General features: G+C 38.4%; 1 protein-coding gene across 8 annotated transcripts in view; it reads right to left on the bottom strand.

Annotated features, from left to right (window-relative positions):
- Window positions 1–10,746, bottom strand: part of ntm (neurotrimin) — a 382,749-nt gene that overhangs the window by 121,277 nt on the left and 250,726 nt on the right. For 2 of the 8 annotated variants that reach the window (XM_058412522.1, XM_058412524.1), the window contains exon 1: window positions 3,496–4,033. In XM_058412522.1, coding sequence (XP_058268505.1) covers window positions 3,496–3,656 — 161 coding nt within the window. In that variant the 5' untranslated portion in view covers window positions 3,657–4,033. Of the gene's footprint in view, window positions 1–3,495; window positions 4,034–4,270; window positions 4,290–10,746 lie in introns of those variants that run through there. The other 6 variants (XM_058412528.1, XM_058412529.1, XM_058412530.1 and 3 more) reach the window with 5 other exon arrangements.

Here is a 10,746-nt window from a genome sequence, read left to right as displayed (position 1 = left end):
TAACCTCGGTAAATCATCAGAATTAAGCCTGAAGAAGGAAACCCCTCGTTGGTTTCGAACACGTCTACTGCCTAAAAGAGAATCTGAGAATAACAGAACAATACATACAATCATTCTTCAGAGGGTGGCACCGATAATATGAGCAAGATGATCAAACGATATAAAGCATCTTTCTCTCATCTGCCCATGCTTTCTATATTGCTGATTACTTATATATATATATATATATATATATATATATATATATCAGTAAGCTTTAACAAGAAGCCTAATCACTTGTTTATCTTAAATATATGCTGTATCCACAACGCTAGTAAATAATCCACACTAAATTATTGTTATTCTATATATACAACTGTGATTTTCAGATGAATGCATTTTTATAATGTATTAATAAACTTTTTGATGATTTTATAACAATGCTGGACAACAACAACATTAATTCCTGTTATCACTTGAGCTATAGCAGCTATACAAAGTCATTTGCTCACCAGTCCTTATTTGACTTGAAGTTAATGAGACAATGAAAGAACAACAGCAACAACAACAGAGTTTATATTAATGTATGATCTCTAATACTTTATTGTTTCTATAGTAACAGCTCGCTGATGGGGGCTTGTAAGGTGGACTCGTACACACAATAAACAACTACTGCTGCTAATAATAATAATAATAACAATACTTATTGCTCAACCAAGAAACATTGCAGAAGTGGTGAACCTTTTGGTTAATAGAAATGTATTTAATGATTATGGATTCAAAGGACTGGCAGTTTTCCGAAGCACTCTTCAAGAAACTAATTATTTTAATTTTAATTATTTTGATTATTTATTTATTATTTATTATATTATGATTTAATTATTTTAATTATTTTTTCTTTCACAATTTACTGTATTAATACTGATGTACAAGACTTGTTCATGCTAGGCCATGTGCTAAATAATGTCACTTGAAGAAACAAATAAATGTCAAAAATAAAAATAAAATAAACCTGCCTGCTTGCTTTCACAAGAAAGTCTCAAACTCAACTACTGTACTGTTTTTTAACAGACAAACTCTACCCAGACCTGCTATTAGATATCGAATCCAGCATTTCCAATATTACACAGATGTTCAGAGGCTACAGCAGCCTGAAGGTAAACTCTGGGAGGAAATTGCAGGGATTTGATTTAGTCCCCAGGCTTTGGAATTCGCTGATAAGGACAGCAGATATATTAGGTGTCAACATGGGAGGGATGATTGACTGGAGGGAGATGCAATCAAAATGACGGCAAAGAATTTTAAGGGATCTCTTTCTCTAAACTGCAAACAGTTTTCTCTAGAAACAACGACAAAGAATGCAGCGTCTCTCTAAGCTGTTTGCTTAAGCGTTTGCTAAGCCATCGTAGCCATTCCAAGCCATCTTTTTCACTGGTTTTTGATGTGGAGACCCAGGAGGCTGACCTCAAAAGGAAATTGCCAGTAGCAAGGCTGCACATAGAGCCCAAGACCTCCAGCATGCAGCAAATACATAAATAAATCACACCCATTTCATATTCTGCAAACTGGTAAACGAGAACAAATTTGCTCTAGCAGGCTGTCTGGTGCATACAATTAAAGCAGTAACAATAGTATAGGAGGTCTGTGTTGTGTTTAGTGAACCATGTGCAGTTTGTTCATGTCTTTGATGCTGAAAGAGCATGCTATTAATATGTATTTTTCGTAAGACCGCGTTCAGATTTATTCTTGAACTCCACTGTGAATAAGTCGGTCCTAAAGTGAGGAAACAACAACACTAAATAATTCAGTGTCATGGTTGGTACAAAGCAACTATTTTATTTTATTTTTTTCACTGACTCATACTGCAACCGGTGCATTCGGTGCAACCTAGATTTCTTTCTAACTCAAAACTCAGTGATGAATTGTACTTTAGAACCATTCTCGAGATCATTCAATTTCCGAAAAGATTGTACACAAAAAAAAAACATAATTGCATTTCTGTGGTTATTGTTGAGAAGGTTAACCAAAGGCCTATAGGTACCACGTGAGGAATTACATAACTCAAAGAGCAAGAGAGAGAGAGAGAGAGAGAGAGAGAGCGAGAGAGCTTTGTTGACAGGAAGAAATGAAAGACTACATCACTGCATGCAGCTGCTCTGACAGCGACAACCCTTAATTATGACTTGTCATGAAAACTATGAGTTGCAGGACTCCAGAGTGATTTACTGTATACAACGGCACACACTTAAATGACTAAGCTGACATTTATCAAACTTGATGCTGGAAAGATTTCAACAGTAAGTCCAAGGCCTTGTACAGGAAAAAAAAATGTCTTTGAGAATCTGACAGCTGAAAGTTTAGCACCGGGATACATGGGATGAGATTCATTGTGATGCTGTGAAAATGTAATTAAGTGGAAAATATCGAAACTGAAACTGTGCCTAACTGAAAGGTCAGAAGATAACATTTGTCCATTCGGAGTAATTGCATATGATTATGAAATTGGCAGTGGCGTTGCATGTTAATGCATTATTAATGAATGGCACATGATGCAAGCGCTAAAGCCTGACCTATGTCTTCAGTCATGAGCATAATCATGTGGGTCATCATTATTTGTGATCGTGATGTGAGCACACACGGGTTATAGTAAATGTTCAAGAAATAAAGTAGAGAGACAACAAGAAAGAGACATGTTTCGGAGGGTGAGATCACTTGATTTAGATTCTCCATTCATTTGTTTGCCGTTCAGACGAACATAATAGCAGTTGCTTTAACCTGTGGTATGCTTTCATCTAACCCTGTGTAATGTGCTTGCCTCTAATCCAGCGTGTCACACTAAGGTGTTGATGTAGGTTAATACTGTTCAATGCCCCTTAGTGACAACAAGATAACGTGTGACTGGGTGACACAAAGGGAGGCGTTGACGTCACTGTAAGGTCATTTGCAAACGGTATGCTGATGCTGATTACCTTCGAATTGTATGTAGAGAAGAGGATGTATAATATCTATAAGACTAATCATGCTTATCAAAACTACATTGTGAACCAAACATATTGCTCAACTTAACGTGAAAAAAAGGACCTTGAACTTTGTATTTGCACAATAATGTTAAACTAAGTGCACAAAACTTTTTTTTAGCCAGATCCAAGACAGCAGCGTTTAATGATGGGGGAAAGTGTCACTGCTGGACCTCATCAAGACTAACTGCAATAAATTTAGATTTCCTTTAGCTCCCACCGGCATCAAATGCCAACTAAAAGGACATCCAGAGCTGCATACTAAAAAGTAGTAGCAGACTGTGATCAAGAAATGATTCAGGGAGCCAAGATAAAATTACAAATAGGTCCAAGACAAGGTGCAGGAAGAGTCCTATAGACAAGCACAAGATAAACACTGATGACAAATAGACACACAGATAGATAGATAGATAGATAGATAGATAGATAGATAGATAGATAGATAGATAGATAGATAGATAGATAGATAGATAGATAGATGGAAAGGCCCAGTGCGTACCTGAGGAAGACGGTCTCTCCCTGTCGGACAGTTATGTTGTCCATCACGGTATTATCGGATTGTGCGTCTCCCTGACTCCGTACCGGCAGACCTGCAGGAATAACAAGCATCAACCTGAGACTCAGAGACACAACACGCCGCAACACACACTCTCCCATCATCTTTCCCAATGCCGCTTCACTGGACACACACACACACACGCGCGCGCGGCTGAAGTGTGTTATAGAGCCATTAGAGCTGCTTTCTTAATCCGGAATGCCTCTGCAGGTAGAAGGAAATCCCGTGCGCACTGGGAGCGGATAGAGCGCGCGCAAGCCGCTCGCGCCGTCACAGGATTAGCATCTTACTGAAAGCCTGTGTAGTCCTGTGGCAAATATAGGCTATCCTCGCATTGCACGGATTGTTTAGATTGTTGTTGTTGTTGTTTTTTTTTTTTTTTTCTCTTCCGATCGAAATCCCCTGTATGGTCAGATTATACTGTGGACTACTTTAAAGTTGAGAGCGCGTGCGTGGCTGCTCAGCGAGCTTTGGCTCTAAATGGGATGCGTGGTGTGTGCGCGCACGGACGCAAGCACGCGCACACGCACTTACACACACACACACACACACACACAGAAGCGGGTTTGAGGATAAGGATTTGCTCCATAATTTCGAGAACTCTGTAACGCTCTTTCACGCCTTTTTTGTTGTGAAGTTTAAGAAAAAATAGCTGTAAACGGCAGCTCCGCGCGCGCGCCTCTCTTCTTCTCTTAAACACTAACTGCAATTCACAGACCTAATTCATTCTTCCTCTTCTTACAAGTGCACTACATAGCGTCCTCTCTACACATTATGTAGCATACAATTGTGAGGCGTTTTGGACTCATCCGTCCCATAGACTCGCATGGACGCGTGGGAGAGGAAGATTAATAGATGCTCAGTGTGATATGAATGGGGAGGCGTCTCCAGTCATTCCAAGAAATATAAACCAATTACAGACAAGGATATGGTAATTGGATGGTGGGTCTGCACTTAGCTTGGGAAGAAATTAGTGTCTGAATCACTCCCCTCTGTTCAGTGGCCTATGATTTCAGAGCTGCAGTCTCTGGATTGAGTACTTTTAATATTGAAACATTTCACGAATCATTCCTTTAACGCCTCAGATAACACATCTGGAACTGACATATCCTGTATCATAATTTCAGGGACATATCACATTACATCTCACATCATTTCATTCAAAGCAGGAGCATTAGTTAATTTGTTCAAGCTAGCCAATTTTACCAGGTTTACATCTAGACCATTAAACATTTGTCACCTTTAATGGAGATCATTAAGTGTTGTTTAAAAAAAATAGCGCAGTTATAGCATCCCACAGGTTTCCATTTCAGGGCCCCTAGTGTTTCTGTTTCTTTTTCTAAACGCAACCTTTAAGAAGTGTTTTAAAATCTAGAATTATACACATTTGTTTAAACTGGCCTATATATATCGTTCCTGATCATTTTATCTTGTTTTCAAATTTTATGATTCTTATTAAATTATAGTTAATTCATTACTTATTGGAGATTAGATATTATCAATTATTCATTTCACCCTATTCATTCATCCTCAGTAATCAATATATACTGGGCAAGGGTTTGGTGGATTCCAGGAAGACTGAGCACAACTCTCAAGCCATTATAATGCTAGAACAGGTTTGGGCTTGTTTGTTCCAGTGAAGGAGAATCATATTTCAGCAAACAAATAATATTCTAGACCAAGGGTGTCCAATCTTACCCACAATGGACCAGTGTGGGTGCAGGCAGGGGCCACATCTGATTCTACCTGTTTAATCAGTGGACCTTAGTGTTTAGTTGTGGCTTCTGTGTGCTTCCAACTTTGGGGCAACAGTTTGGGTGTGATGGTCAGGTGTCCACAAACATTTAGTCATATGGTGTATGTGCGTTTTTGGACAGTGGGACAAAACACATGCTTATACAGAGAGAACATACAATACTCAGCACAGATAACCCAAACTCAGGATGAAACAAGGAAACACTGAAGATTATTAAATTCCTTTACACACACACACACACACACATATTCACACACTATAGACAATGTAGAGATGCCACTCAGCCTTAAATGGGGAGAAGTCCAGTAGCATTCAAAGGAAACATCCCCAGGCACAAGGAGAACATGCAAACTCCATGTACAAAGGGCATAAGCGGGAATCAAATCCTGACCCCAAAGATCTGAAGCAAACATGCTCACCACTAAGCCATCATGCCCCCAGCCCTAAAACCACGTCATCAAACTGTCAGATCATTACACACTGTTCAGCCTCGAGGGAGAGAATTTAGAGCTTAAAACAAGTGCATTCACAGCATCCCACAGGGTTCTGTGTTAGGCCCCCTGTTGTTCTTCTGAATACACAGGCCATTGGATGTGCTTCTGAAACATAACTCTAGCTCTGAAACACAGCCTCTGAGATTAAGGTTAATAAATAAATTGTTTTATAAATAATAAATTGTCTAACCTGGCCCATTCATAGTTTCTGTGACTTATATCCTATTAATAAATTACCCTAATTATTTTAGATTTATAGTTAATAGAGTGATTAGCAGGGATTATTAATATTTTTAATATAATGAATTAAATCTAATTAGATTGACCTTTTAATCATTTATATCTAAAGCTTTATGAGATCATGGACTTAGGACTACAATAATAATAATTATAATAATAATAATAATAATATGTAGAAGCCCATATCCGTGCTGACATTGTAGCAGTTTCTTACCCCAAAATCTCTTGTGGTTATAAGCTTGATGATGCTGTGGTGTTGACAGCACTGAGAAATATGGTAGACATCAAAGCCCCCCAAAAAATCCCACTTCACTACTTGTCCACTTAAGCAGCACACATGCTTGAAATCCTTTAATCACTGCATGTGGCATGCGAGCATATTCTAATTGATTTTATTACATTCACATTCAGGGAGGTTTTTAAGACCCTCTCATTTATTAATTTGAACAAAATGCAGTGCTGGGATGTGATGGAAATCCCTACTCGTTCTCAGTGAGTCAAATCATATGACTCAGCTCACCAAAAAGAGTCAGGTGTTCCATTTCCCAAATGATTCATCGCCATTGTTAATTACGATGACAGACAAAGTTAGCGATATTATGGCTAGTCATTGTTTATCTGTCACAAATGTTGTTTCCATTACATTCTATGACTCGTGTGTATAGAACTAAAACAGGTAGCAGCATTGCTACTATATATATATATATATATAAAATAAAAGAGGCTCATGTATGTGGGTTATCTCTTGAAATTCACTCATAGATAAAACTCTTTTTTTTGTCGAATGACACATCACAAATTCAGTGCAAATGTTTTGAGTCTGATGGATTTACACCTACACATACAAGAGCATTGATTGCTTTTTGATGATTCATTACATTGCAGAGCTACTAATCTCACTCAAGTCAATTTAATGAAAGTCAGTCAGCAATAGATGTGTAGGTGACAGAAAGGCAAGCAAGCAAACAAACAAATAAATACATTTCAGACTTAAGGCATTATCATTTCCTTAACTCTTTCATCAAAGGTGAAAAAAAGGTGAAAAAGGTGAAAAAAAAAAAAATGGAGACAACCAGATTTATAATTGCAAGCTAATTAAAGCGGGAAATGATTTATTCAACACTGTTCGGAATGTGTAACATCCTAACCTGGAGTGTTCTGGAGTCTTTCTCTGTGATGCAGAGTTTAGTGTTTCATCATACGGAGATGCATCTGATTCTAACTGGCAGCACATTTATCAACTGTTAAAGGTGTTTATCAGAGTGCATGGATGTGCGAGTGTACTTTTTACAAATAAGATTTATTTATGGATGATAACATCAGAACAGTTTTGTCACTAATTGCCTGCAGTGGAAGGTAATAATTTTGTGTTTTTGAGCTCAGCTTGTTTGCAAGCTGTTTTAAAGTTGTTGAATATTTACTCCACTATAATTTGCAAGAGAGATGCAATTGAATGTCTCTCGACTGTATGTCTTTAAACATACGTTAAGTAAGGTGAATGACAATATTACTGAAACAGCCAATAGCTGCCAGTGTACATATGAGACTAGGATAACAAGATGCACTTTTTAATGGACCTGCGGCAGTGAAAAATGGCCGTGTGTCTATAGATACCACTCCCGTTTTCGGAATATCCAGACCCAGTCAAGTATAAAGAGGTGTCCAGTATGGAAGGCTAGAGGAATCATGACTGTCGATTGCAGATGATGTTCTCTTGGCACTATCTAAAATGGACCGCCAACGCAGACTCCATCATTTGGAATGTCAAGCAACACCGTCAATTTCAAGGTCTTAGCTTTGTCACAGAAAAGAGTAGGATGCTTCCTTCAGAAGAGAGAAGAGAGCTGAAGGAGTGTTAGCACCTTGGGATCTCATTTACAAGAAATGGAAAAAGAAAGCAAAGCAAGTCAGTGGCTGGTCCACGTGCTGGTCTATAGCAATGACGAAGTGGACAATGATTGTGTTAGAGCTTCGGAGTCAAGCTGACATCCCTCTACATTGAGAGGAGCCAACAGAGGTGGTTCATGCATCCTACAAGGATGTCCCAAGGCTGGCTTATGACTCATTTTAGAGCTCTCAAAAATGGCAACGTAATCTGAGACAGATTCTTTTAATCGCTGCTTTAATTACTTTCAACTTTAAAATATGCTTAGTAATAAAATACAAACAGTGAAAAGGCAGTAGGTACGTCCCAATTTGCATACCTATACACTATTTTGCACGGTTTTGTAGAATAAATAGTTCACACTTACAAATCCAACAAAAAGAATTGCACTTCAAGTAACAGGATGATGCATTTATTTAACCGAAAACACAATGTGTGAAATGTTGGACACATCATGCACTCAGTGTTCGCAGGAGCAGACTCTGGATGACTCAGGACAAGACATTTTACAAGCATCTTGAATGTTTTTGGCAATATTCTTCTAAAGCTAACGACATCACATTACAAACTTTTAACAGGGAAACTGCTTATATTTCTGCTTAAAGTATATAAAAACCATTAGGACTCTATTTGAGACAATGCTACCCTTCTAAATTTGATACACTATTATAGATGTTAGAGAACATAGTGCATAGTGTAAGTGCATAGTGTTTAGTATGTCATTTAGGACCCAGCTACTGACCCACGGAATGACACCAACCTTATCCTTTTCCCTTAACATGGCTATGTTTTATATTTCTGCATACGTCAAATGGGTAGAACAAAAGGTACGTGTGTCAGGCTATATTAATGGGCTGATTTCTAGTGTGGACCAGAAGGGCATAGGTGGCCTGTACTCATTAAAGTACAATGAAGCGGACAGAATGGCTGAAAATCAGTCTACTAGAAAACGTTGTGTGGGCTGCATATTAAAGAATCAGCATCATTGAGTACAGATTTCAGGAATGGAAATGAGTAATAGAAAACCTCTGCAATTTCATACTGTAGGAAAGTATTCATCGGGATATTATTGAGGAAGAACCAACAGGAGAAGTATGGAGAAGTGACTGCTTGGCTGCTAAAATAAACTTGACAGCGAGGGAAACTTTTAGAAGCTGTTTAGAAACTATTTTAGAAAGAGTGAGGACACAAAAACAGCAAAAATCTGGTGTATTTGGGCTGCTCTCCATCCAGATACCATACATTTACCTGTGTGCTTTTGGCTAGAGGCAGGTGTGAACGAAATGGAGCATGTTTAGTGTTAGCGCTCAGAGTGGCCCTTTGCTAACTGTATAATCTGCTGAGACTTTTCTGATGCACACCATATGGTGTTTCTCCTTTAAGAAATTTTGTCCACTGGGAACCAATAATAATCGGGTCTCGGTGGCAGCAGCAGGCTGCAAAGGAAATGTCAAAATATGTCATACACAGGAGAATATGTGGGCAGCCATGTATTGTGTACTGTGTGGATTGACAGATGTTGTGATATCTTTAGCGTATTTATAAGGCACTGTGTTAATATTGTCATCAGTGTAGTTCAAATCCTGTTCTGAGATGCCAAGAAAATAGAAAATGACTGTAACTAGTGTTCTTTCAGCTGGCTAGAGACTAAATAGTAGAAATAGGCATGCAACACAGAAGACTAAACATTATTTGTCTTAAACAAACAAACAAAAAATATAACACAACCTTGTCTAGCAGACATTCTGAGTTATACAATAAATTGTTCAGCATATCAAAAATAAATAGATAAATAAAAGGAAAATAAAGTCCAAGGACCTTGCAATGTTCTAGGGGCAGCTCTATATCAGCTACACCGATGTTTATCTCCACCAATAAAGCATTTACATTTAGAAATGTAAAGCCAAACCGCAGACATCTGGCTCATCCCATCATTGCTCATTACTACTGCATAGCTGTTTTGTACAGCAGGATACATTAGCATAAAGCTAGCCTACGAGATAACTCACAGTTCTCAGCAATTTATGAATACAGTATCCAAGCATGAGAATCAAACTTCTCACTTTCTCAAAATGGCTTCCAAAATTTTTCACCTTTAGTAACAGATTATAATCTAAAACCAGTTTGAACCAGATTTCTGCCACAATTTCTTCTCAGTTGTTCCCAGATTTATTCATCCTGTTCTTCTCTTTCTCTATCTCCTGATTAGGAGTTATCCTTCCTAAAGTTCATGTTGACTGTTTAGAGCTCTAAATAAACTCCTCTCCCTGGCCAGTCAGAACCCTCCACATACTGGTACAACTGGACAGCCTGGCATCACTTGCATGCCAAGTCATGTATGTATACTCATAATTCTGAATAAACTTTTGAGAGATCTTTCCATCCGAAACACACATCCCTGTGTATCTTTCAGAAACTCAGAAACTCCCAGGCCTGAAAGGGGCATGAGGCGGTGTGTTCTATAGCTTGCCTCTCGAACAGAGAAGAAAAAACCCTAAAACTAAGTTTATATTATGTTTGCTTTTTCCAAGAATTCCACTGGCATAAGAAGAAGGTACTGAAATCACTCTCAAGGCTGGATCAGAAAGCTGTTGCAAGGTTGCGATGGACTTGCAAACAGGAAACACGGCATGCACTGGGAGCCAGGAGCATGTTGAGGTAGATGACTTTGTGTGTTCTGTAAATCAACTTACATTCTGCACTTACATTGTGTTAAGTGTTAATATCCTCTGTGTATGAAGACTTCTGGCACACAGTGTGTACCAACTGCAGTTCAGTTCATTAGTAGCATTAGCTATAAAGGTAGCAAGCTGACTAGA

Source organism: Hemibagrus wyckioides, linkage group LG16 (genome assembly GCF_019097595.1).
Source record: "Hemibagrus wyckioides isolate EC202008001 linkage group LG16, SWU_Hwy_1.0, whole genome shotgun sequence".
Taxonomy (NCBI): Eukaryota; Metazoa; Chordata; class Actinopteri; order Siluriformes; family Bagridae; genus Hemibagrus; species Hemibagrus wyckioides.
Note: the sequence above shows the minus strand (reverse complement) of the source record. Positions and strands in the feature narration are given on the sequence as shown.